The following is a 27440-nucleotide window of genomic DNA, read 5'->3' on the forward strand; positions in this document are numbered from 1 at the left end:
AACAGGAGGGAAATCTGACAAAGGGGTAAAAAAGTTATTTCTTACATGTGTAATTATAACCATGATAAATCACAAACAAATTGAAAACTCATTCTTCTTGCAAGCAGCTCACCATATCTTTTGTACTAAAAATATTAAACATATCCATCTTCATTGCTGTCGATTCATAATGGAGCTATTTTAGCTGGGGAAATGTGAAAATGACTGTCCTGTAATGCTATATTTGGCACAGGTATATCAAAGTATTTACTTTGAAGAGAAAGGGTAGGAAATGTGCATTACACAAAAAGGAGAGCTGCTGTCAAGAAAAACAGTGTTGTCAAAGATACTGCATAAATTATATACAGTGAAACGCGTCTATTAGGACAACCCAAGGGAGAAAAAAAAAGTGGTCTTTGTAGACAGGTGGTCACTAAAACAGGTTTGATTGTATATTGTTGTGCATGTGCCTTAGATGTAATACTGGGCATGTGTTCAACCCCTGTATGTAATGGGTTTATTTCTTCATCAAAAGTCCGCTTGAGCAATACTTTTTATTCTTACAAAAGATATGTCAGGGAAGGCATGGAGTTGCCAACTTGCATTTAATTGATGAGAAATTTTAAAAGTCAATACTTTCATGTCCATTATCAGATGTTCCTTGAAACACCAGTTATCTCTTTCTCTCATTTTCTTGCTTTTTTTCTCCCTCAACTCCCCCCCCCCCCCCCTTGAGAAAAAATCAGGGTAAAATCGGGAAGACAAACAAAAAAATTGGGGAAAAATGATAATCAGAAAATGTTCAGGCCTGAATAGTATAACCATATTGAAACTAGTGTGGACTTGTAATTTATATTGGTCAGTCATTGAATTATCAACCAAATTATATGGACACAATCAAGATAACTTGTGCAGTGTAACAAATCAGTCAAGAAATCAAGCATTGTATTAAAAGACATGAACAATTTTATAAAATGAAATATTTTTATGAACACATTGCAGTTTTACAGTCATCTTTTGTATTTATGAGGGAACTAAAATCATTTTATTTCTTGTAGTATGATGAACAATAAAGCTTTCATATGACAGAATTCAATAAGAAAAATTTAAGAGAACATAACTTCACAGAAAAATGAGAATTATTTCCAAGTAGGTATTACTGGCTCCTTTCTTGTTGTTGATAATGGTTGTATGATTTCTTACATTTGAACAATGTATGTTAATTACTCTGCAATTTTACAAAGCAAATTCAATTTTATAGTGAAGATGATGATATATATATTATTAAAAAAAAAGAAGAAAAGAATTGAAAATGTGAAACACTTGTACACTGCAAATATTACAAGAAAAAGAGTAAATTTACATTGCAACATTGAAATTTAAACTAGTGCACTTTTGACTTTGTCAATCATAACTGAACCATCCAAATAATTACCACAATACAATTTAAATTTCATTTGGAATGAAACGTAGCGTCTTGCTCTTAACATATCCAATCCAGGAATTTATAAAGTGCCAATATCTCGTTGCCTAATCAAAGGCGTTGATATACAATATTTATAAATTAAATGGTGCAAAAGTGTAAGGGTTACATGAATTTAATCATGTGCCTATTACCTAAACACCTAAAGTCAATTACATGTCCCATTTAGACACTTCTGACATTATAGAAGTAGTCTCCCAACATGCTACTTTGGATAAAAGCAGAAAAGTCAGAGAAGTAGGTCAGCGAATGTTTGATTTTTTTATTATCGTCTAAACTTTATTGATTTTATGCTATAATTGTTTGTACTTTGTAGCATTCATTTAAATGAAATTATTGTTAGGGTAGGCAATACATATAAAGGAGAACATCAGTCTCTTCCGATTTCTTGAAATTATCATGAAACTGTCGTGTTTCGAGCTCCATGTCTATGTGGCAAAAGGAATAATTACATGAAGCATTTGAAATCACGATCTCAACCCAATTCTCATAGGCTTTATACAGAGAACACCCGATTCCTAAACGTTATCTCTTTTAGGGAGAAATAGCCACCCCGGTAATGGTGTTTGCTTATCAAATGATCTTGCTGCTGTCTTCAGGCTTATTTGAATTGTGTCATTTGAAATTCAAATGTCACCCTCGACTTCCACTCTCAAATTAACACCATCAGAATTTTGGTTTGGGTGTCTAACCCCACTGTTCATAGTTGCTATATCAGACCTGAGCCAACTACCAGGTTGCTACGCAGAGTACAATAAGTCCAGTACCCACAAAATAAAATGGACAGAAGTACAATGTACAAGACATTCTGTGATTAGGCTGTGAGCATCAGTACAGACACACTACTTTAGCATACAAATCCCTCAACATTGAAGAATCACTATCCCTTTCAAACTGTATCGTAATATTCATCAGCAGCTACAAAATGAGGTGGACAATTATGTGAACATATATTTGAAATCATATTTTATGATAGGAGATTATAACACAATCAACTTTGCAAATTATTTTTATTTTTGTAATTCATTATAAAAGATATTTTTGTTATAAAAAACTGTTATTGTTCACAAGTCTGTCAAAACTTAATTTTAACCTCTGTGCAATGTTAGTACCGGTAGTTGTAGAAGAAAGGTCCTGCATACGGTACGACAGATTAAGAGAGAAAATGCATTCTTTTTTATTTCAATGCACAGTTTTACAGTAATAAAGCTCAAACAGAAATATTCCCCTCACTGGCCCAAAATCAAGGTGGATTTTATCATATACATATATGCTGACAAAATAGGTTTCACATACATTTTGCAATGATTTTGGTTTCGTCTGTGATAACGTGTGCTGTTCATGTGGCCATTTCATTGACGTTTATGTACTGTGGAAGTCATTAATCGGGAACGCCAGGAGTGTCGAGTCTAACAGACATAGGCGCTATACAAGAACCCACTATTATTATTATTAATAATAATAACGTTCTTATGATTCAGGTTAAACCTGGTATAACAAATATAGTCTGTATAAAATTGTTTTCATACAGACATCGAAATAAGATATACAGAAGAAGCGTGGGTTTTACAGCTGACGCTAGAGTACTTCAACTGATGTGCAAAGCTTGTAGCTGGTATAGAGTCTTACGGTAATGGGTAATAAAGAATGAGTTTCACACAAGATCCAATATGTGGTTCTATCGTTGTCACATCTGGAAGTATCCACACCAATGTAACAAGTTTTAGATGTTGAAGGTATAGAATTTGACGTTCCAATTTAGTTCACACAATGATTCCCGAAAAAAGTTTTTACAGTTCAACAAAGCTTTGTGAATTCACTCCACTTGGGAGCAGGGCATGATCATGAATCCCATTGCTTGTGCTCCATACCATCGGGAGGCTTGATGTCTGTCTTCTTGGCACCAATGTCTTTCCAATTAGTGCTCAAGACTGTCCCGGCCGACTCCACCTAGACAAAAAACAAAAAGGTTTTTTTCTTCATCACATTGGATTTCAAGATAAAGTTGAGTACTGGTCATGTGAAAGCAACTTGTCTGGAAGCAATTGGGCAAGGGTGAGTATGGAGTACATACAAATCGATTTATACTGACAGATTTTAAAAAAGTGAAAATAAATTGACTCAATCTAGGTGAATATTACATGCAGTGCATGAAAGTTTGGTCAAAACTTTTCAGCACAAGGGCGTTTGAAGAGCAAACTGGCGACAATTTTGACAACTGACATGCAATGAATGAGAGAGTTCTGAAATTAATTTTCATCTTTACCAGAGATTTATTTATTTAATTATTCTTTGCATACTCCTAATGAATGCAAGACCCCTCTATTGATAGGCTAGCTCTTGTAAGTACACATGTAAAGTTTGATTTGCAAGAAGCACATCACCTCCTCCCCTTCTCATTTTAAAATCCTGGATCTGCCTTCGTTTCAAAGCCACTTTGATCTACTCACAAATGACTTATTCATGGCCTTCTGAGTCTCTTCATCTCCGCTGGCATAAATCTTCTGGAAGAGACTATTGAGGGCCGCCTCCCCTTTGGCGTTTTCCTCCTCCTCCTTCTCAAATTCCTTTGCTATCTGGTCCCAGTTCCTTGTCCCATGACTGGAAGTCGGGTATTTATTGATGTCTACGGCGTTGCTGCAGGCTTCTGCAGTTTCTGCTGGTTATCAAATCAAATGCGACAATTAGATAGGAGCATAGATAATGTGTACGTGGGCAAGTCCAAGCTATGGTTTGGCTTAGTGGTTTGATTTTACTCGACTTCTAAGAAAGCATGTACATACTTGTGAGTAAGGAAACAGGGGACAGATGGCTTAAGCCTTCTCAGAGGGACATGTTAATAAAGATTAATGCCTTACCAAAGGGCACTAGTGCATCAACTAAGGACCTATTGCCTCCTGGTTATGAGACCACTAAGCCTTCTATTTTGTCCCATAAGTTACTGACCACATTGGATTCAGTTAATGGGATTTCTGAGAGCTTGGATAACACCAAATATGAAATGAAATAACACATTTCATGTCATATTTAATGCCGAACTACACCATACTTGGTTATGTATGGAACATCAACTCACCACATACATTGGAGGTGACCATACTAGTCTGCCCAAGGTATCGTATATGCAGTATTATTGTTTGAAATAAATATGTCTACTCAGTATGTCTACTCAGTCATATCATTGGGAAATGCAATACAGTGAAACCATGTCATTATAAAGAAAACTGTAATAACAAACATTTGCAATAACAAACTAGTTCTGCCAGTCCCACTTCTTTTGCAGTTTAGGTACCTTACATAAGAAGGTTTTATAGCAACACAATTTCCCATATTGCAGGGAGTTTGTCACTAGAATTTAATTGTATTGCATCCTGACATAAAACTATGTGTACTTCACTAATTTGATCATCCCAAAAGTGTTCAATATAAGTACCTTTGTATTTCCATTTTTTTTCTATTCTTTTATTTCTTCTTTATCAGCTATGAAGATTGGATTGTTCTTTTAACCAATGTAGGAGAGGTTTGATTGACTACCTGCAGGTTTGACTGCTTGGGTGATACCAATGTAGGAGAGGTTTGACTGCTTGGGTGATACCAATGTAGGAGAGGTTTGATTGATTACCTGCAGGTTTGACTGCTTGGGTGATACCAATGTAGGAGAGGTTTGATTGATTACCTGCAGGTTTGACTGCTTGGGTGATACTAATGTAGGAGAGGTTTGATTGATTACCTTCAGGTTTGACTGCTTGGGTGATACCAATGTAGGAGAGGTTTGATTGATTACCTGCAGGTTTGACTGCTTGGGTGATACCAATGTAGGAGAGGTTTGATTGATTACCTGCAGGTTTGACTGCTTGGGTGATACTAATGTAGGAGAGGTTTGATTGATTACCTTCAGGTTTGACTGCTTGGGTGATACCAATGTAGGAGAGGTTTGATTGATTACCTTCAGGTTTGACTGCTTGGGTGATACCAATGTAGGAGAGGTTTGATTGATTACCTTCAGGTTTGACTGCTTGGGTGATACTAATGTAGGAGAGGTTTGATTGATTACCTGCAGGTTTGACTGCTTGGGGGGATACCAATGTAGGAGAGGTTTGACTGATTGGGTGATACCAATGTAGGAGAGGTTTGATTGATTACCTGCAGGTTTGACTGCTTGGGTGATACCAATGTAGGAGAGGTTTGATTGATTACCTGCAGGTTTGACTGCTTGGGGGGGGGGGGTACCAATGTAGGAGAGGTTTGACTGCTTGGGTGATACCAATGTAGGAGAGGTTTGACTGATTACCTGCAGGTTTGACTGCTTGGGGGGGGGGGGGGTACCAATGTAGGAGAGGTTTGACTGCTTGGGTGATACCAATGTAGGAGAGGTTTGATTGATTACCTGCAGGTTTGACTGCTTGGGTGATACCAATGTAGGAGAGGTTTGATTGATTACCTTCAGGTTTGACTGCTTGGGTGATACTAATGTAGGAGAGGTTTGATTGATTACCTGCAGGTTTGACTGCTTGGGTGATACTAATGTAGGAGAGGTTTGATTGATTACCTGCAGGTTTGACTGCTTGGGGGGGATACATGTAGGAGAGGTTTGACTGCTTGGGTGATACCAATGAAGGAGAGGTTTGATTGATTACCTGCAGGTTTGACTGCTTGGGTGATACTAATGTAGGAGAGGTTTGATTGATTACCTGCAGGTTTGACTGCTTGGGTGATACCAATGTAGGAGAGGTTTGATTGATTACCTTCAGGTTTGACTGCTTGGGTGATACCAATGTAGGAGAGGTTTGATTGATTACCTGCAGGTTTGACTGCTTGGGTGATACCAATGTAGGAGAGGTTTGATTGATTACCTGCAGGTTTGACTGCTTGGGTGATACCAATGTAGGAGAGGTTTGATTGATTACCTTCAGGTTTGACTGCTTGGGTGATACTAATGTAGGAGAGGTTTGATTGATTACCTGCAGGTTTGACTGCTTGGGTGATACTAATGTAGGAGAGGTTTGATTGATTACCTGCAGGTTTGACTGCTTGGGGGGATACCAATGTAGGAGAGGTTTGACTGCTTGGGTGATACCAATGTAGGAGAGGTTTGACTGATTACCTGCAGGTTTGACTGCTTGGGTGATACCAATGTAGGAGAGGTTGATTGATTACCTGCAGGTTTGACTGCTTGGGTGATACCAATGTAGGAGAGGTTTGATTGATTACCTGCAGGTTTGACTGCTTGGGTGATACCAATGTAGGAGAGGTTTGATTGATTACCTGCAGGTTTGACTGCTTGGGGGGGGGGGGGTACCAATGTAGGAGAGGTTTGACTGCTTGGGTGATACCAATGTAGGAGAGGTTTGATTGATTACCTGCAGGTTTGACTGCTTGGGGGGGGGGGGGTACCAATGTAGGAGAGGTTTGACTGCTTGGGTGATACCAATGTAGGAGAGGTTTGATTGATTACCTGCAGGTTTGACTGCTTGGGGGGGGGGGGGGGTACCAATGTAGGAGAGGTTTGACTGCTTGGGTGATACCAATGTAGGAGAGGTTTGATTGATTACCTGCAGGTTTGACTGCTTGGGGGGGGGGGGGGGTACCAATGTAGGAGAGGTTTGACTGCTTGGGTGATACCAATGTAGGAGAGGTTTGATTGATTACCTGCAGGTTTGACTGCTTGGGGGGGGGGGGGGGGGTACCAATGTAGGAGAGGTTTGACTGCTTGGGTGATACCAATGTAGGAGAGGTTTGATTGATTACCTGCAGGTTTGACTGCTTGGGGGATACTAATGTAGGAGAGGTTTGATTGATTACCTGCAGGTTTGACTGCTTGGGTGATACCAATGTAGGAGAGGTTTGATTGATTACCTTCAGGTTTGACTGCTTGGGTGATACTAATGTAGGAGAGGTTTGATTGATTACCTGCAGGTTTGACTGCTTGGGGGGGGGGGGGGGGGTACCAATGTAGGAGAGGTTTGACTGCTTGGGTGATACCAATGTAGGAGAGGTTTGATTGATTACCTGCAGGTTTGACTGCTTGGGGGATACTAATGTAGGAGAGGTTTGACTGCTTGGGTGATACCAATGTAGGAGAGGTTTGATTGATTACCTGCAGGTTTGACTGCTTGGGGGATACTAATGTAGGAGAGGTTTGATTGATTACATGCAGGTTTGACTGCTTGGGTGATACCAATGTAGGAGAGGTTTGATTGATTACCTTCAGGTTTGACTGCTTGGGTGATACTAATGTAGGAGAGGTTTGATTGATTACCTTCAGGTTTGACTGCTTGGGTGATACTAATGTAGGAGAGGTTTGATTGATTACCTGCAGGTTTGACTGCTTGGGGGGATACATGTAGGAGAGGTTTGATTGATTACCTTCAGGTTTGACTGCTTGGGTGATACCAATGTAGGAGAGGTTTGATTGATTACCTGCAGGTTTGACTGCTTGGGTGATACCAATGTAGGAGAGGTTTGATTGATTACCTGCAGGTTTGACTGCTTGGGTGATACTAATGTAGGAGAGGTTTGATTGATTACCTTCAGGTTTGACTGCTTGGGTGATACCAATGTAGGAGAGGTTTGATTGATTACCTTCAGGTTTGACTGCTTGGGTGATACCAATGTAGGAGAGGTTTGATTGATTACCTTCAGGTTTGACTGCTTGGGTGATACTAATGTAGGAGAGGTTTGATTGATTACCTGCAGGTTTGACTGCTTGGGGGGATACCAATGTAGGAGAGGTTTGACTGATTGGGTGATACCAATGTAGGAGAGGTTTGATTGATTACCTGCAGGTTTGACTGCTTGGGTGATACCAATGTAGGAGAGGTTTGATTGATTACCTGCAGGTTTGACTGCTTGGGGGGGGGGGGGGTACCAATGTAGGAGAGGTTTGACTGCTTGGGTGATACCAATGTAGGAGAGGTTTGACTGATTACCTGCAGGTTTGACTGCTTGGGGGGGGGGTACCAATGTAGGAGAGGTTTGACTGCTTGGGTGATACCAATGTAGGAGAGGTTTGATTGATTACCTGCAGGTTTGACTGCTTGGGTGATACCAATGTAGGAGAGGTTTGATTGATTACCTTCAGGTTTGACTGCTTGGGTGATACTAATGTAGGAGAGGTTTGATTGATTACCTGCAGGTTTGACTGCTTGGGTGATACTAATGTAGGAGAGGTTTGATTGATTACCTGCAGGTTTGACTGCTTGGGGGGGATACATGTAGGAGAGGTTTGACTGCTTGGGTGATACCAATGAAGGAGAGGTTTGATTGATTACCTGCAGGTTTGACTGCTTGGGTGATACTAATGTAGGAGAGGTTTGATTGATTACCTGCAGGTTTGACTGCTTGGGTGATACCAATGTAGGAGAGGTTTGATTGATTACCTGCAGGTTTGACTGCTTGGGTGATACCAATGTAGGAGAGGTTTGATTGATTACCTGCAGGTTTGACTGCTTGGGTGATACCAATGTAGGAGAGGTTTGATTGATTACCTTCAGGTTTGACTGCTTGGGTGATACTAATGTAGGAGAGGTTTGATTGATTACCTGCAGGTTTGACTGCTTGGGTGATACTAATGTAGGAGAGGTTTGATTGATTACCTGCAGGTTTGACTGCTTGGGGGATACCAATGTAGGAGAGGTTTGACTGCTTGGGTGATACCAATGTAGGAGAGGTTTGACTGATTACCTGCAGGTTTGACTGCTTGGGTGATACCAATGTAGGAGAGGTTTGATTGATTACCTGCAGGTTTGACTGCTTGGGTGATACCAATGTAGGAGAGGTTTGATTGATTACCTGCAGGTTTGACTGCTTGGGTGATACCAATGTAGGAGAGGTTTGATTGATTACCTGCAGGTTTGACTGCTTGGGGGGGGGGGGGGGGGTACCAATGTAGGAGAGGTTTGACTGCTTGGGTGATACCAATGTAGGAGAGGTTTGATTGATTACCTGCAGGTTTGACTGCTTGGGGGGGGGGGGGGTACCAATGTAGGAGAGGTTTGACTGCTTGGGTGATACCAATGTAGGAGAGGTTTGATTGATTACCTGCAGGTTTGACTGCTTGGGGGGGGGGGTACCAATGTAGGAGAGGTTTGACTGCTTGGGTGATACCAATGTAGGAGAGGTTTGATTGATTACCTGCAGGTTTGACTGCTTGGGGGGGGGGGGGGGGTACCAATGTAGGAGAGGTTTGACTGCTTGGGTGATACCAATGTAGGAGAGGTTTGATTGATTACCTGCAGGTTTGACTGCTTGGGGGGGGGGTACCAATGTAGGAGAGGTTTGACTGCTTGGGTGATACCAATGTAGGAGAGGTTTGATTGATTACCTGCAGGTTTGACTGCTTGGGGGATACTAATGTAGGAGAGGTTTGATTGATTACCTGCAGGTTTGACTGCTTGGGTGATACCAATGTAGGAGAGGTTTGATTGATTACCTTCAGGTTTGACTGCTTGGGTGATACTAATGTAGGAGAGGTTTGATTGATTACCTGCAGGTTTGACTGCTTGGGGGGGGGGGGGGGGTACCAATGTAGGAGAGGTTTGACTGCTTGGGTGATACCAATGTAGGAGAGGTTTGATTGATTACCTGCAGGTTTGACTGCTTGGGGGATACTAATGTAGGAGAGGTTTGACTGCTTGGGTGATACCAATGTAGGAGAGGTTTGATTGATTACCTGCAGGTTTGACTGCTTGGGGGATACTAATGTAGGAGAGGTTTGATTGATTACCTGCAGGTTTGACTGCTTGGGTGATACCAATGTAGGAGAGGTTTGATTGATTACCTTCAGGTTTGACTGCTTGGGTGATACTAATGTAGGAGAGGTTTGATTGATTACCTTCAGGTTTGACTGCTTGGGTGATACTAATGTAGGAGAGGTTTGATTGATTACCTGCAGGTTTGACTGCTTGGGGGGATACCAATGTAGGAGAGGTTTGACTGCTTGGGTGATACCAATGAAGGAGAGGTTTGATTGATTACCTGCAGGTTTGACTGCTTGGGTGATACCAATGTAGGAGAGGTTTGATTGATTACCTGCAGGTTTGACTGCTTGGGGGGGGGGGGGTACCAATGTAGGAGAGGTTTGACTGCTTGGGTGATACCAATGTAGGAGAGGTTTGACTGATTACCTGCAGGTTTGACTGCTTGGGGGGGGGGGGGTACCAATGTAGGAGAGGTTTGACTGCTTGGGTGATACCAATGTAGGAGAGGTTTGATTGATTACCTGCAGGTTTGACTGCTTGGGTGATACCAATGTAGGAGAGGTTTGATGATTACCTTCAGGTTTGACTGCTTGGGTGATACTAATGTAGGAGAGGTTTGATTGATTACCTGCAGGTTTGACTGCTTGGGTGATACTAATGTAGGAGAGGTTTGATTGATTACCTGCAGGTTTGACTGCTTGGGGGGGATACATGTAGGAGAGGTTTGACTGCTTGGGTGATACCAATGAAGGAGAGGTTTGATTGATTACCTGCAGGTTTGACTGCTTGGGTGATACTAATGTAGGAGAGGTTTGATTGATTACCTGCAGGTTTGACTGCTTGGGTGATACCAATGTAGGAGAGGTTTGATTGATTACCTGCAGGTTTGACTGCTTGGGTGATACCAATGTAGGAGAGGTTTGATTGATTACCTGCAGGTTTGACTGCTTGGGTGATACCAATGTAGGAGAGGTTTGATTGATTACCTTCAGGTTTGACTGCTTGGGTGATACTAATGTAGGAGAGGTTTGATTGATTACCTGCAGGTTTGACTGCTTGGGTGATACTAATGTAGGAGAGGTTTGATTGATTACCTGCAGGTTTGACTGCTTGGGGGGATACCAATGTAGGAGAGGTTTGACTGCTTGGGTGATACCAATGTAGGAGAGGTTTGACTGATTACCTGCAGGTTTGACTGCTTGGGTGATACCAATGTAGGAGAGGTTTGATTGATTACCTGCAGGTTGACTGCTTGGGGGGGGGGGGGGGTACCAATGTAGGAGAGGTTTGACTGCTTGGGTGATACCAATGTAGGAGAGGTTTGATTGATTACCTGCAGGTTTGACTGCTTGGGGGGGGGGGGGGTACCAATGTAGGAGAGGTTTGACTGCTTGGGTGATACCAATGTAGGAGAGGTTTGATTGATTACCTGCAGGTTTGACTGCTTGGGGGGGGGGGTACCAATGTAGGAGAGGTTTGACTGCTTGGGTGATACCAATGTAGGAGAGGTTTGATTGATTACCTGCAGGTTTGACTGCTTGGGGGGGGGGGGTACCAATGTAGGAGAGGTTTGACTGCTTGGGTGATACCAATGTAGGAGAGGTTTGATTGATTACCTGCAGGTTTGACTGCTTGGGGGGGGGGGGGTACCAATGTAGGAGAGGTTTGACTGCTTGGGTGATACCAATGTAGGAGAGGTTTGATTGATTACCTGCAGGTTTGACTGCTTGGGGGATACTAATGTAGGAGAGGTTTGATTGATTACCTGCAGGTTTGACTGCTTGGGTGATACCAATGTAGGAGAGGTTTGATTGATTACCTTCAGGTTTGACTGCTTGGGTGATACTAATGTAGGAGAGGTTTGATTGATTACCTGCAGGTTTGACTGCTTGGGGGGGGGGTACCAATGTAGGAGAGGTTTGACTGCTTGGGTGATACCAATGTAGGAGAGGTTTGATTGATTACCTGCAGGTTTGACTGCTTGGGGGATACTAATGTAGGAGAGGTTTGACTGCTTGGGTGATACCAATGTAGGAGAGGTTTGATTGATTACCTGCAGGTTTGACTGCTTGGGGGATACTAATGTAGGAGAGGTTTGATTGATTACCTGCAGGTTTGACTGCTTGGGTGATACCAATGTAGGAGAGGTTTGATTGATTACCTTCAGGTTTGACTGCTTGGGTGATACTAATGTAGGAGAGGTTTGATTGATTACCTTCAGGTTTGACTGCTTGGGTGATACTAATGTAGGAGAGGTTTGATTGATTACCTGCAGGTTTGACTGCTTGGGGGGATACCAATGTAGGAGAGGTTTGACTGCTTGGGTGATACCAATGAAGGAGAGGTTTGATTGATTACCTGCAGGTTTGACTGCTTGGGTGATACTAATGTAGGAGAGGTTTGATTGATTACCTGCAGGTTTGACTGCTTGGGTGATACCAATGTAGGAGAGGTTTGATTGATTACCTGCAGGTTTGACTGCTTGGGTGATACCAATGTAGGAGAGGTTTGATTGATTACCTGCAGGTTTGACTGCTTGGGTGATACCAATGTAGGAGAGGTTTGATTGATTACCTTCAGGTTTGACTGCTTGGGTGATACTAATGTAGGAGAGGTTTGATTGATTACCTGCAGGTTTGACTGCTTGGGTGATACCAATGTAGGAGAGGTTTGATTGATTACCTGCAGGTTTGACTGCTTGGGTGATACCAATGTAGGAGAGGTTTGATTGATTACCTGCAGGTTTGACTGCTTGGGTGATACCAATGTAGGAGAGGTTTGATTGATTACCTTCAGGTTTGACTGCTTGGGTGATACTAATGTAGGAGAGGTTTGATTGATTACCTGCAGGTTTGACTGCTTGGGTGATACTAATGTAGGAGAGGTTTGATTGATTACCTGCAGGTTTGACTGCTTGGGGGGATACCAATGTAGGAGAGGTTTGACTGCTTGGGTGATACCAATGTAGGAGAGGTTTGACTGATTACCTGCAGGTTTGACTGCTTGGGTGATACCAATGTAGGAGAGGTTTGATTGATTACCTGCAGGTTTGACTGCTTGGGTGATACCAATGTAGGAGAGGTTTGATTGATTACCTGCAGGTTTGACTGCTTGGGTGATACCAACGTAGGAGAGGTTTGATTGATTACCTGCAGGTTTGACTGCTTGGGGGGGGGGGGGGTACCAATGTAGGAGAGGTTTGACTGCTTGGGTGATACCAATGTAGGAGAGGTTTGATTGATTACCTGCAGGTTTGACTGCTTGGGGGGGGGGGGTACCAATGTAGGAGAGGTTTGACTGCTTGGGTGATACCAATGTAGGAGAGGTTTGATTGATTACCTGCAGGTTTGACTGCTTGGGGGGGGGGTACCAATGTAGGAGAGGTTTGACTGCTTGGGTGATACCAATGTAGGAGAGGTTTGATTGATTACCTGCAGGTTTGACTGCTTGGGGGGGGGGGTACCAATGTAGGAGAGGTTTGACTGCTTGGGTGATACCAATGTAGGAGAGGTTTGATTGATTACCTGCAGGTTTGACTGCTTGGGGGGGGGGGGTACCAATGTAGGAGAGGTTTGACTGCTTGGGTGATACCAATGTAGGAGAGGTTTGATTGATTACCTGCAGGTTTGACTGCTTGGGGGATACTAATGTAGGAGAGGTTTGATTGATTACCTGCAGGTTTGACTGCTTGGGTGATACCAATGTAGGAGAGGTTTGATTGATTACCTTCAGGTTTGACTGCTTGGGTGATACTAATGTAGGAGAGGTTTGATTGATTACCTGCAGGTTTGACTGCTTGGGGGGGGGTACCAATGTAGGAGAGGTTTGACTGCTTGGGTGATACCAATGTAGGAGAGGTTTGATTGATTACCTGCAGGTTTGACTGCTTGGGGGATACTAATGTAGGAGAGGTTTGACTGCTTGGGTGATACCAATGTAGGAGAGGTTTGATTGATTACCTGCAGGTTTGACTGCTTGGGGGATACTAATGTAGGAGAGGTTTGATTGATTACCTGCAGGTTTGACTGCTTGGGTGATACCAATGTAGGAGAGGTTTGATTGATTACCTTCAGGTTTGACTGCTTGGGTGATACTAATGTAGGAGAGGTTTGATTGATTACCTTCAGGTTTGACTGCTTGGGTGATACTAATGTAGGAGAGGTTTGATTGATTACCTGCAGGTTTGACTGCTTGGGGGGATACCAATGTAGGAGAGGTTTGACTGCTTGGGTGATACCAATGAAGGAGAGGTTTGATTGATTACCTGCAGGTTTGACTGCTTGGGTGATACTAATGTAGGAGAGGTTTGATTGATTACCTGCAGGTTTGACTGCTTGGGTGATACCAATGTAGGAGAGGTTTGATTGATTACCTGCAGGTTTGACTGCTTGGGTGATACCAATGTAGGAGAGGTTTGATTGATTACCTGCAGGTTTGACTGCTTGGGTGATACCAATGTAGGAGAGGTTTGATTGATTACCTTCAGGTTTGACTGCTTGGGTGATACTAATGTAGGAGAGGTTTGATTGATTACCTGCAGGTTTGACTGCTTAGGTGATACTAATGTAGGAGAGGTTTGATTGATTACCTGCAGGTTTGACTGCTTGGGGGGATACCAATGTAGGAGAGGTTTGACTGCTTGGGTGATACTAATGTAGGAGAGGTTTGATTGATTACCTGCAGGTTTGACTGCTTGGGTGATACCAATGAAGGAGAGGTTTGATTGATTACCTGCAGGTTTGACTGCTTGGGTGATACCAATGTAGGAGAGGTTTGACTGATTACCTGCAGGTTTGACTGCTTGGGTGATACCAATGTAGGAGAGGTTTGATTGATTACCTGCAGGTTTGACTGCTTGGGTGATACCAATGTAGGAGAGGTTTGATTAATTACCTGCAGGTTTGACTGCTTGTGGGATACCAATGTAGGAGAGGTTTGATTGATTACCTGCAGGTTTGACTGCTTGTGGGATACCAATGAAGGAGAGGTTTGACTGCTTGGGTGATACCAATGTAGGAGAGGTTTGATTGATTACCTGCAGGTTTGACTGCTTGGGTGATACTAATGAAGGAGAGGTTTGATTGATTACCTGCAGGTTTGACTGCTTGGGTGATACTAATGAAGGAGAGGTTTGATTGATTACCTGCAGGTTTGACTGCTTGGGTGATACTAATTTAGGAGAGGTTTGATTGATTACCTGCAGGTTTGACTGCTTGGGTGATACTAATGTAGGAGAGGTTTGATTGATTACCTTCAGGTTTGACTGCTTGGGTGATACCAATGTAGGAGAGGTTTGACTGATTACCTGCAGGTTTGACTGCTTGGGTGATACCAATGTAGGAGAGGTTTGATTGATTACCTGCAGGTTTGACTGCTTGGGTGATACCAATGTAGGAGAGGTTTGATTGATTACCTGCAGGTTTGACTGCTTGGGGGGGGGGGGTACCAATGTAGGAGAGGTTTGACTGCTTGGGTGATACCAATGTAGGAGAGGTTTGATTGATTACCTGCAGGTTGACTGCTTGGGGGGGGGGGGGTACCAATGTAGGAGAGGTTTGATTGATTACCTGCAGGTTTGACTGCTTGGGGGGGGGGGGGTACCAATGTAGGAGAGGTTTGACTGCTTGGGTGATACCAATGTAGGAGAGGTTTGATTGATTACCTGCAGGTTTGACTGCTTGGGGGGGGGTACCAATGTAGGAGAGGTTTGACTGCTTGGGTGATACCAATGTAGGAGAGGTTTGATTGATTACCTGCAGGTTTGACTGCTTGGGGGGGGGGGGGGTACCAATGTAGGAGAGGTTTGACTGCTTGGGTGATACCAATGTAGGAGAGGTTTGATTGATTACCTGCAGGTTTGACTGCTTGGGGGATACTAATGTAGGAGAGGTTTGATTGATTACCTGCAGGTTTGACTGCTTGGGTGATACCAATGTAGGAGAGGTTTGATTGATTACCTTCAGGTTTGACTGCTTGGGTGATACTAATGTAGGAGAGGTTTGATTGATTACCTGCAGGTTTGACTGCTTGGGGGGGGGGGGGTACCAATGTAGGAGAGGTTTGACTGCTTGGGTGATACCAATGTAGGAGAGGTTTGATTGATTACCTGCAGGTTTGACTGCTTGGGGGATACTAATGTAGGAGAGGTTTGACTGCTTGGGTGATACCAATGTAGGAGAGGTTTGATTGATTACCTGCAGGTTTGACTGCTTGGGGGATACTAATGTAGGAGAGGTTTGATTGATTACCTGCAGGTTTGACTGCTTGGGTGATACCAATGTAGGAGAGGTTTGATTGATTACCTTCAGGTTTGACTGCTTGGGTGATACTAATGTAGGAGAGGTTTGATTGATTACCTGCAGGTTTGACTGCTTGGGTGATACTAATGTAGGAGAGGTTTGATTGATTACCTGCAGGTTTGACTGCTTGGGGGGATACCAATGTAGGAGAGGTTTGACTGCTTGGGTGATACCAATGAAGGAGAGGTTTGATTGATTACCTGCAGGTTTGACTGCTTGGGTGATACTAATGTAGGAGAGGTTTGATTGATTACCTGCAGGTTTGACTGCTTGGGTGATACCAATGTAGGAGAGGTTTGATTGATTACCTGCAGGTTTGACTGCTTGGGTGATACCAATGTAGGAGAGGTTTGATTGATTACCTGCAGGTTTGACTGCTTGGGTGATACCAATGTAGGAGAGGTTTGATTGATTACCTTCAGGTTTGACTGCTTGGGTGATACTAATGTAGGAGAGGTTTGATTGATTACCTGCAGGTTTGACTGCTTGGGTGATACTAATGTAGGAGAGGTTTGATTGATTACCTGCAGGTTTGACTGCTTGGGGGGATACCAATGTAGGAGAGGTTTGACTGCTTGGGTGATACCAATGTAGGAGAGGTTTGATTGATTACCTGCAGGTTTGACTGCTTGGGTGATACCAATGTAGGAGAGGTTTGATTGATTACCTGCAGGTTTGACTGCTTGGGTGATACCAATGTAGGAGAGGTTTGATTGATTACCTGCAGGTTTGACTGCTTGGGTGATACCAATGTAGGAGAGGTTTGATTAATTACCTGCAGGTTTGACTGCTTGTGGGATACCAATGTAGGAGAGGTTTGATTGATTACCTGCAGGTTTGACTGCTTGTGGGATACCAATGAAGGAGAGGTTTGACTGCTTGGGTGATACCAATGTAGGAGAGGTTTGATTGATTACCTGCAGGTTTGACTGCTTGGGTGATACTAATGAAGGAGAGGTTTGATTGATTACCTGCAGGTTTGACTGCTTGGGTGATACTAATGAAGGAGAGGTTTGATTGATTACCTGCAGGTTTGACTGCTTGGGTGATACTAATGTAGGAGAGGTTTGATTGATTACCTGCAGGTTTGACTGCTTGGGTGATACTAATGTAGGAGAGGTTTGATTGATTACCTTCAGGTTTGACTGCTTGGGTGATACCAATGTAGGAGAGGTTTGATTGATTACCTTCAGGTTTGACTGCTTGGGTGATACCAATGTAGGAGAGGTTTGATTGATTACCTGCAGGTTTGACTGCTTGGGTGATACCAATGTAGGAGAGGTTTGATTGATTACCTGCAGGTTTGACTGCTTGGGTGATACCAATGTAGGAGAGGTTTGATTAATTACCTGCAGGTTTGACTGCTTGTGGGATACCAATGTAGGAGAGGTTTGATTGATTACCTGCAGGTTTGACTGCTTGGGGGATACCAATGTAGGAGAGGTTTGATTGATTACCTGCAGGTTTGACTGCTTGGGGGATACCAATGTAGGAGAGGTTTGATTGATTACCCGCAGGTTTGACTGCTTGGGGGATACCAATGAAGGAGAGGTTTGACTGCTTGGGTGATACCAATGTAGGAGAGGTTTGATTGATTACCTGCAGGTTTGACTGCTTGGGGGATACCAATGTAGGAGAGGTTTGATTGATTACCTGCAGGTATGACTGCTTGGGTGATACTAATGTAGGAGAGGTTTGACTGCTTGGGGGATACTAATGTAGGAGAGGTTTGATTGATTACCTGCAGGTTTGACTGCTTTGGTGATACTAATGAAGGAGAGGTTTGATTGATTACCTGCAGGTTTGACTGCTTGGGTGATACTAATGAAGGAGAGGTTTGATTGATTACCTGCAGGTTTGACTGCTTGGGTGATACTAATGTAGGAGAGGTTTGATTGATTACCTGCAGGTTTGACTGCTTGGGGGATATTATCTTCACCTTCCAGCTTACTCCATCTGATAGCTTCTTCTTTCTTTAGTCTGATCTCTATCTGTAATGCAAAAAATAAATAAGAGATAAACATTTGATATATCATATGTGATTAAAAATTGGTGACATTGATAAATTTTTGTCGAGTTATAGGGTAAGGGTTGGGCTGTGTTTGGGATTTAGCACAGGTTACTTTTAAAGATAAAGTGAGGTACATGTTTATCACTGGGTCCAGGGTTGAATTAATATAGAGGAATGACTTGTGTTAGAAACTGTCACTGGAGTGTTCACCTTTATCATAATATACATGTACTATTCTATGAAACAGTTTAATGAAGGCGGATGAAACACTGCACGTATGATCTCAAGGGTACAGTTAAGAAACAGTTATGAAAGAAATATATCCATTTATATGTTGATAACATTTTAACAGTAAGGGAAAATGATTTTTATATGGTCACTCTGCCTTTTAATAGTATAATTTTGACTGTCTTTTCATCCATTTTGCTCTGAAATTATAGAGACTTCTATTATCTCGCTGTATTTTGCCCTTCTCAAATTTTTAACACAGATACCTTGTATGGTTAAGGAAATCAAGGAGGGGGAGGGGGGGGGGGGGGACAAGTGAAAATTGATCACAATATCATCATCACATAAGTGCCTGGAATTTATTATTTGGATAAACTCTCATCAATGCAAGATAAACAGCAGCAGTAGCAACAAAAACAAACAAAACAAAACAAATATCTATATTATGAGAAATACATTTGAGCAATATAAAACAACACACAGTGATCTTACTTTACTATTGAGTATCCTAGTGGTGCTTTTCTCTGGAACGATGGGATGAGCTAGGTCTAATTCCAAGCTGTAATCACTCCCAGTGGGTTGCTTGACCGTTGCACTCAACTGTAATAATAATAATGATATAAATAATCTTATAAAACAATACAGTTACATACTAATGAGGCTTTGGGTGTTTTGTCTACAGCCAATTTTTTTTAGATGCAAAGGCTCTCAATTTGTCTTCATTCCCTTCACCCTGACTGCGCCGATTGATTCGGCCAGGGGTCCTGTTTCACTTGGTATTGTATCTTACAATTCAATTCTATAATTGTGCAATTGATTTAATGATTGATTTCCCTAGAGATTAAAACCGAAAGCTGCCACATTGTTTGGAGTATCGTGCTCCAAATGTGATGAAGAAGCTGTGGCTGTCTACTCTTTGTCCTATTAGTCTACCAAAGCAGGCTTTGAGTTATCATACAAATGATGAATGCTAATGATTCAATACTTGTATGACAGATGCACATATGCTCATCAAGGTTAATTAGTTTATATGGTGAATAAATGAAAGATGTTCAATATTTGTGTTGTCTTTTCGTGAATCTCTCTGATTCACACAATTTCCCGAAAAAGTGAGAAAAGATAAGAATGGACAATGTAATAATCCGAGGCACACTAATCCAAACATGTAGCTATTCATTCATTTATTTGAGGAGGGGCCGGAGGAGGACGGAAGTCATGGTAGAGATAGGGCAATTCAGCATCTTAACAAAATACAGGGTTAGAACGCAGCTGGCATTTCACTCATTATATACCTATGGACGTTGCCGTTACAGGTAGACTGAGGCAAAGAGGCAAAAGGGCAAAATCTTGTTTAAGTGCATGCTACAGGAGTTAGACAAAAATAGATGGAAATGCCTTCTGCACCCCTGTTTTGATCTCCCACTATGAGACGATAACCAAAACTTCCCAGTCCCCCAAAAATGAAAATCTCTATAGATCTCTCTCCAAAATCAGGAATATAGTCTATTTTGTATGCTTTTAAGCAGGGCTCCCACTTAGCCGAGTTGGGACCTCGAGTTGTGGCGAGCTGGCGCGATCTGATGGCAAGCCGTTTTATTATTAATTTATATCAATAAATCAATTCTTGTTATCAAGAAATAATCTTATGTTGTAAAGCAATGGTAATTCTTGATATCAAGAATTCGATTTCGTGATATCAGGAATTCGATTTTGTGATATCAAGAATTGAATTCTTGATATCAAGAAATATGTTTTAATGATAAAACTGCTTGCCATAAGATCGCGCCAGCCCGCCACAACTCGAGGCTCCAACTCGGCTAAGTGGGAGCCCTGCTTTACAAAGGAGTATTCAGAAAAAAGAGGGGAACTTCAGGTTTGATGGCAAAAAGAAAAAAATACTCAGCAAATTTGGGGCTGTGGGATTAAATAAGGGCAGAGGGATTAAGGTAAGAGGTAAGCTTACTGTAATCTTGGTGAGAATGATATTGACATCTTCTTCCTTGGCTTTCTTAATGAGTATATTGATGGTAACAAGTGTGTCTGTCTGGTACCAGTCATATCTGAAAATAAAAAGATCATTCCAAATATAGACAAGAGCAAGAGGATCAAATTATATTTTAAACTTTATCCTTAACCTATTGGAGCAGTTTCATTTCCTTCAACATATGTTTTCAATGTCTTTAATCTTAAGTTATCTTAGATTTAGTACTGACTCTAATAATACCGAACATGCCAAATTCGTCAAAATCATTGAAAGATACAAAATAATTACCCTTTTAGTTGTTAATTTTGCTGTTTATTGTTTGTTTACTACTATTTCATATTAAAGTGATAAGAGATCTTTAGCAAAATCTCAAATTTTCTATAAAAAAAACTAGATGGATGTTCTAATAAGAAGGCGTGCACAAGCTGTTTTTGCATATATGAGCCCCATGACCTTTGACCTCATGACCCCCAAATCTACTCAGTTCATTGGCTCTGCAAGATAAATACATGTTTTGAGTTTAATGATAATCTGTCTATCAGTTCTAATGATAATGTGATCATAAGCTATTTTTGCAAACATAATGAGCCCTGTGATCTTTGACCATTGTCCCCCAAAATCTAGCTCTGCTAGATACATACATGACCTAAGTTATATTATTTTGATCGAGCAAAAAATTGGCGCTAGTTCAGAATCAAATCAACTTTGACCCGTAACTCTGGCGTGGAGACTACTGAAACAAACAAAAAATCTTCATCAATTGTTCAAAAAATGGTCATGGTTTAAAAAATGTTTCATACCTGTTTTGTGTTAATTTTGTTATCTCTTTTGGAGTATTTTTTCAAAAAACAAAGACATTATAATCAGGGCTGTCAACCCTCCCGCATTTGGAGGGAGTCCAACGCCACCACGCTCATTCTCCCTCCGCCCCAAAAGCTCGTAGCGGGAGACTCCCGCCACCACGCCTTCCTCCCGCTCTCCCGCCAACGATGTAGAATCTCCCGGTTTATGAAAAAACCTCCCGCCAAACCGTATCGTATACCCCCCCAAAAAAAGTGCTCTTACACCCCCTCCCCTGCTTATTCAGCGGTTGGCTGATTCGTTGCGAAATTTTTGACGCGATTTTGTTTGCATACGATACGGTACGCTGGTTCGTCTGAAGAAAAAAAACTCCCTCCAAGCAGCTTCCCAAAGTTGACAGCCCTGTATAATATACACTTTCTCATACTCACAGGTTTCACAGCAAACCGTGCACAATTACAATACAATTGCATACCATACCGAAGATGGGGTGTGGGCCGGCGCATGCATGAAGTTAGCCATAATGTGAATTAATTACATGAATTTAATGAGGATCTGAGATTTCAGTCGCTAACTTTGTACCGCACCTCACCGTCGGTATGGTATGCAATTGTATTGCGCAGCGGTTTGCCGTGAAACTTGTGAGAAAGTGTATGTTTTGTCTACCGTAATCAAAATTGACCAATTTCTTTTTTTGCTGAAAATAATTTGATGGTTTTATAGTTAGCCTGGACTTCCCTTTCACAATAATAGATCTCGCATCAGCATCAGCATCATGCCATTTGTAAAGTGTTCTTATCTTGAGAGCATTTGAGTTTACCTCTGCTTTTGAGGTGGTGGCACAGGATTTGGTTGTTGAGTTTGAGGGGTTACCAAGGTTTCAGGTTGCTTCTCATTCTGGTCATTCACTGACGCCATTATAAGCTATGATGTTGTACACTGGTCCAACTGTCTATGAAAAAATAAAACATTGTAAAGATAGTTTTTTTCTTCATATTTGTTATTAGTGTACAAAAGAAAAACACAGAAGATAGACTTATTCAACTCTATCAATACAACCAAATTAGGTATTTGACAACGATTTTGATGACTCTAGACTGACAGTCAAGGCGCACACCCGATTTGGAAGACTGTCTCCCATATTGGGGATATTGGAGATACAGGACAAAAGAAACAACACCAACAAAGCTATTTTTCCCAGCTAAATTGTTGTCTCTCTGATGTCAGGATCCCATTGGTTTTGTGTGCGAATCATTACATAAACTGTTATGAACACATAAGTAGAAGGTGAATTTTTGAAAGAAGGAGGTCAAAAGGGGATAATTATTCATGAGAATTCTTCAAAATTCCAAAGTTTGCTTCTACGAATTTCATTAGTACAAGTTCAAAGATTTTAAAAAATTGACAGAAGATGGAAAGATAAAGGTGCACAACAGTCGAATGTATAAAACATAGCTTACAATCTGATTTTTGACACTTGTATTAAAATTATTTAAAAATCATATATTGACATGCAACGAGCAGAAAATACATTTTATCATTTAAATATTGAAATAAAGATTTTTGTCTTACAATTTAATATTTCCAAAAAACTTTTCAAACAGCAGTTTTCATAAACAATAGATAAATTGACATTTTAAAGGTACTATGTCCCTTTTGCAGCCAACCTCAAATTCTGTAGAACTTTGCAGGAATTATGAAAATGTCATGTATGTCCTATCTGTGAAATTTAAACGTTAGCAGTGTCCTCATATTCAAAACATAGCTTACAATCTGATTTTTGACACTTGTATTAAAATTATTTAAAAATCATATATTGACATGTAACGAGCAGAAAATACATTTTATCATTTAAATATTGAAATAAAGATTTTTGTCTTACAATTTAATATTTCCAAAGAACTTTTCAAACAGCAGTTTTCATAAACAATAAATAAATTGATATTTTAAAGGTACTATGTCCCTTTTGCAGCCAACCTCAAATTCTGTAGAACTTTGCAGGAATTATGAATATGTCATGTATGTCCTATCTGTGAAATTTAAACGTTAGCAGTGTCCTCATATTCAAATTATGCAAGGAAACCCGTTTACTTGCTAGACTTCACTGTCAGACACTATTGAGTGACTGACTGGCTTTTTTTCTTCTTTGGTAATAACATACATGAAAAGAGTTGTAAAGGGTACATGAGCATGTGTCTACATCAATAACCACTTCTTGTGATGGCCAAGATTAAACTGATTGAATCTTTGCGCAGCATAAAACGTATGACCATTCGGTACAATTGTCTGAAAATCAAGACTATTGATTTTGGGCTCTATAGCCCTAAAGTCGATTTGACAACTAATAGTCATTATTTTCCCACTTGAAGACATTTTCAAGCCCCACCTTTTTTAGGGAAGTAGACTAGAAGGGATGATATTTAGATGACGTCATGCGCAGCGAGAGTTAAAATAGATCTACCGCTTGCAAGATTTTCAACATGGATGTCAATTTCAACCCATAATTTCCTGAAAATGGACCATTAAATGGATTTATTCAGTCAAGTTGGTAAGTGGAACCGACGTATAATAGCCTAGGCCTATTCAATTTAGAAAATAGAATAAATGGGGGATTTGGGGGGCATAAAAATATGGCAGTAAATGGCCATGGTTTTTTGAAAGAAAATGCCGATGATCGGTTTCCATCTCTAAAGAGAGGAGCCGACCCTTACCACCGCTGTATGAGTGTTATTCAGCGCATTATATGGAAGCAGCACATTTACAAAGTGCCAGTCAGAGGTCATCACCATTGTGTAGAGATCGTGAATTCACACGGTACACGTGAAAAGGGAGCTGAGCTGTATCGGTCTGGTAAGAAAATTGCTTTTATTTTATTATTTTTACCTCCGATTTTTAAATTCAGGAGGTAATTAGGACTGAATTACAACAAAATTTATCAAAGCCACTGTCCAATATTGGTCAGGTGCGGGAAAGTGTGATTTTGGACACATTTTGGTTGTTGTTTACCTACCTCTCCGTGGGACCCTATGGGTGCCGTTTAAGGCTCCCTCGAATAATATCATAAAAAAACATTTCGAGGGAGCCCTTAACTAGCTATGCGCGATGACGTCGTCATGCGCACCCTGGCCTAAATAGTAAATACGACTCCCTAAATACAGGTTTGAATCGCAATTTGGTAATAACAACATTGACCAATTATGCATGAGCGCGCATTGCACGTAGACTGCATAGGGATGCATGCAATCTCTATGCCTATGGGAAAGATTTTAGCACACAAAACCGAGTGCGCGATCAGAACGAGTAAGAAAATGTTGAAAACTATAAGTGTACCCACACAAATCTTAACACATGGGACCACTATTTAAATTTCACGAGTGTTTTTTGTTCTCGAACAGATTTTCCTTTCATTTAGTCTACTGTTAAAATAACAAATCTCAAATAACTCCGCCCTTTTTTATACTTTCCATACATAATAACATAAAATGAATGACTTACCTTTATTTAAGTTCAATAACTAGACAATGCACAGCGACTGACGGACGGTTTTCTAGAAAACTCTCTATCGCTCCTTGAATCTGGCGACCACAAGTTCAGCGACCAATTACGGTGTCTTCAAAAGGGTAAAAAGAAAAAAGAAAAGATAATTTTTTTCCGCTCATTTTCTTTAGATGCTTCTCGTTAGAAAATGTAATGAGTAATGAGTAATAACTTCTGGCTTTTTGGTGGTACATTTCACTTGTCGGAGGAACATGTCTTGACCTTATTGTTTAACTTTAATATCGGCTCTGTGGTCTGAAAATATCGGTAAATCCGGACAATGGCATGATATCCCTTTCAAAATGAGGTGCTTAACTCTCAAGGCGCATTTATCTTTGGCCGAAATTTGTTATTCTTAGCTGATTACATATTCTGAAAGAGGGGATTTCCAGCTTTCTGGTGGTATGGTCACCTGCCGGGGGATGATGTCTGGACCTTACTGTTTAACTCTAGAGTCGGCTCTGTATTCTGAAAATGTTCGGTCATTTCGCCCAACAGCTTCAAATCCCGAGTACGCAATCCAACATGAGGTGCCTAACTGTCAAGGCGCCTTTATTTTTGGCCGACATTTTTTATTCTTAGCTGATTACATATTCAAATAGAGGGGATCTCCAGCTTTCTGGTGGTATAGGTCACCTGCCGGGGGAAGATGTCTGGACCTTACTGTTTAACTATTAAATCTGCTCTGTATTCTGAAAATGTTCGGTCATTTCGCACAAAAGCTTTAAATCCCGAGGACGCAATCCAAAATGAGGTGCCTAACTGTCAAGGCGGCTTTATCTTTGGCCGACATTCTTTATTCTTAGCTGATAACATATTCTAAAAGAGTAAATTTCCAGCTTTCTGGTGGTATAGGTCAGCTGCCGGGGGAAGATGTCTGGACCTTACTGTTTAACTATTAAATCTGCTCTGTATTCTGAAAATGTTCGGTCATTTCGCACAAAAGCTTTAAATCCCGAGGACGCAATCCAAAATGAGGTGCCTAACTGTCAAGGCGGCTTTATCTTTGGCCGACATTCTTTATTCTTAGCTGATAACATATTCTAAAAGAGTAAATTTCCAGCTTTCCGGAGGTATAGGTCACCTGCCGGGGGAAGATGTCTGGACCTTACTGTTTAACTTTAATATTGGCTCTGTATACTGAAAATGTTCGGTTTTTTCGAACACTAACGTCATATCCCGTTAAAAAATAGCATTCCAAAATAAGATGCCCAAATGTCAGGACGCCTGAATCTTTGGCCGACATTTTTTATTCTTAGCTGATTACATATTCTAAAAGAGTAAATTTCCAGCTTTCTGGAGGTATAGGTCACCTGCCGGGGGAAGATGTCTGGACCTTACTGTTTAACTTTAATATCGGCTCTGCATTCTGAAAATGTTCGGTTTTTCCGAACACTAACGTCATATCCCGTTAAAATATAGCATTCCAAAATAAGATGCCCAAATGCCAGGACGCCTGAATCTTTGGCCAACATTTTTTATTCTTAGCTGATTACATATTCTAAAAGAGTAAATTTCCAGCTTTCTGGTGGTATAGGTCAGCTGCCGGGGGAAGATGTCTGGACCTTACTGTTTAACTTTAATATTGGCTCTGTATTCTGAAAATGTTCGGTTTTTTCGAACAATAGCGTCATATCCCGTTAAAATAGCATTCCAAAATAAGATACCCAAATGTCAGGACGCCTGAATCTTTGGCCGACATTTTTTATTCTTAGCTGATTACATATTCTAAAAGAGTAAATTTCCAGCTTTCTGGTGGTATAGGTCACCTGCCGGGGGAAGATGTCTGGACCTTACTGTTTAACTTTAATATCGGCTCTGCATTCTGAAAATGTTCGGTTTTTCCGAACACTAACGTCATATCCCGTTAAAATAGCATTCCAAAATAAGATGCCCAAATGCCAGGACGCCTGAATCTTTGGCCGACATTTTTTATTCTTAGCTGATTACATATTCTAAAAGAGGGAATTTCCAGCTTTCTGGTGGTATAGGTCACCTGCCGGGGGGAGATGTCTGGACCTTACTGTTTAACTTTAATATTGGCTCTGTATACTGAAAATGTTCGGTTTTTCCGAACACTAGCGTCATATCCCGTTAAAATAGCATTCCAAAATAAGATGCCCAAATGTCAGGACGCCTGAATCTTTGGCCGACATTTTTTATTCTTAGCTGATTACATATTCTAAAAGAGTAAATTTCCAGCTTTCTGGTGGTATAGGTCACCTGCCGGGGGAAGATGTCTGGACCTTACTGTTTAACTTTAATATCGGCTCTGCATTCTGAAAATGTTCGGTTTTTCCGAACAATAGCGTCATATCCCGTTAAAATAGCATTCCAAAATAAGATGCCCAAATGTCAGGACGCCTGAATCTTTGGCCGACATTTTTTATTCTTAGCTGATTACATATTCTAAAAGAGT

The 27440-nt window shown here is 41.2% G+C and overlaps 1 protein-coding gene across 2 annotated transcripts; it reads right to left on the minus strand.

Annotated features, from left to right (window-relative positions):
* Nucleotides 1-922: 922 nt before the first annotated feature.
* LOC578105 (protein SGT1 homolog) lies at nt 923-25083 on the minus strand. Of its 2 annotated transcripts, none has more exons than XM_011676345.2 (7): nt 24980-25083; nt 22305-22436; nt 20663-20759; nt 19192-19299; nt 18364-18451; nt 3913-4118; nt 923-3412 (listed from the first exon to the last, which is right to left on the minus strand). In XM_011676345.2, the coding sequence occupies exons 2-7, from the start codon at nt 22400-22402 to the stop codon at nt 3305-3307; spliced, it is 705 nt and encodes a 234-aa protein (XP_011674647.1). In that variant the 5' UTR covers nt 22403-22436; nt 24980-25083; the 3' UTR covers nt 923-3304. The 2 variants fall into 2 exon arrangements, with proteins under 2 accessions (XP_011674647.1, XP_011674642.1); XM_011676340.2 differs by having other exon boundaries at nt 3913-4121.
* Between the last annotated feature and the right edge of the window lie 2357 nt (nt 25084-27440).

The sequence above is a fragment of the Strongylocentrotus purpuratus genome, unplaced genomic scaffold (genome assembly GCF_000002235.5).
Source record: "Strongylocentrotus purpuratus isolate Spur 01 unplaced genomic scaffold, Spur_5.0 spur5_scaffold_11, whole genome shotgun sequence".
Taxonomy (NCBI): Eukaryota; Metazoa; Echinodermata; class Echinoidea; order Camarodonta; family Strongylocentrotidae; genus Strongylocentrotus; species Strongylocentrotus purpuratus.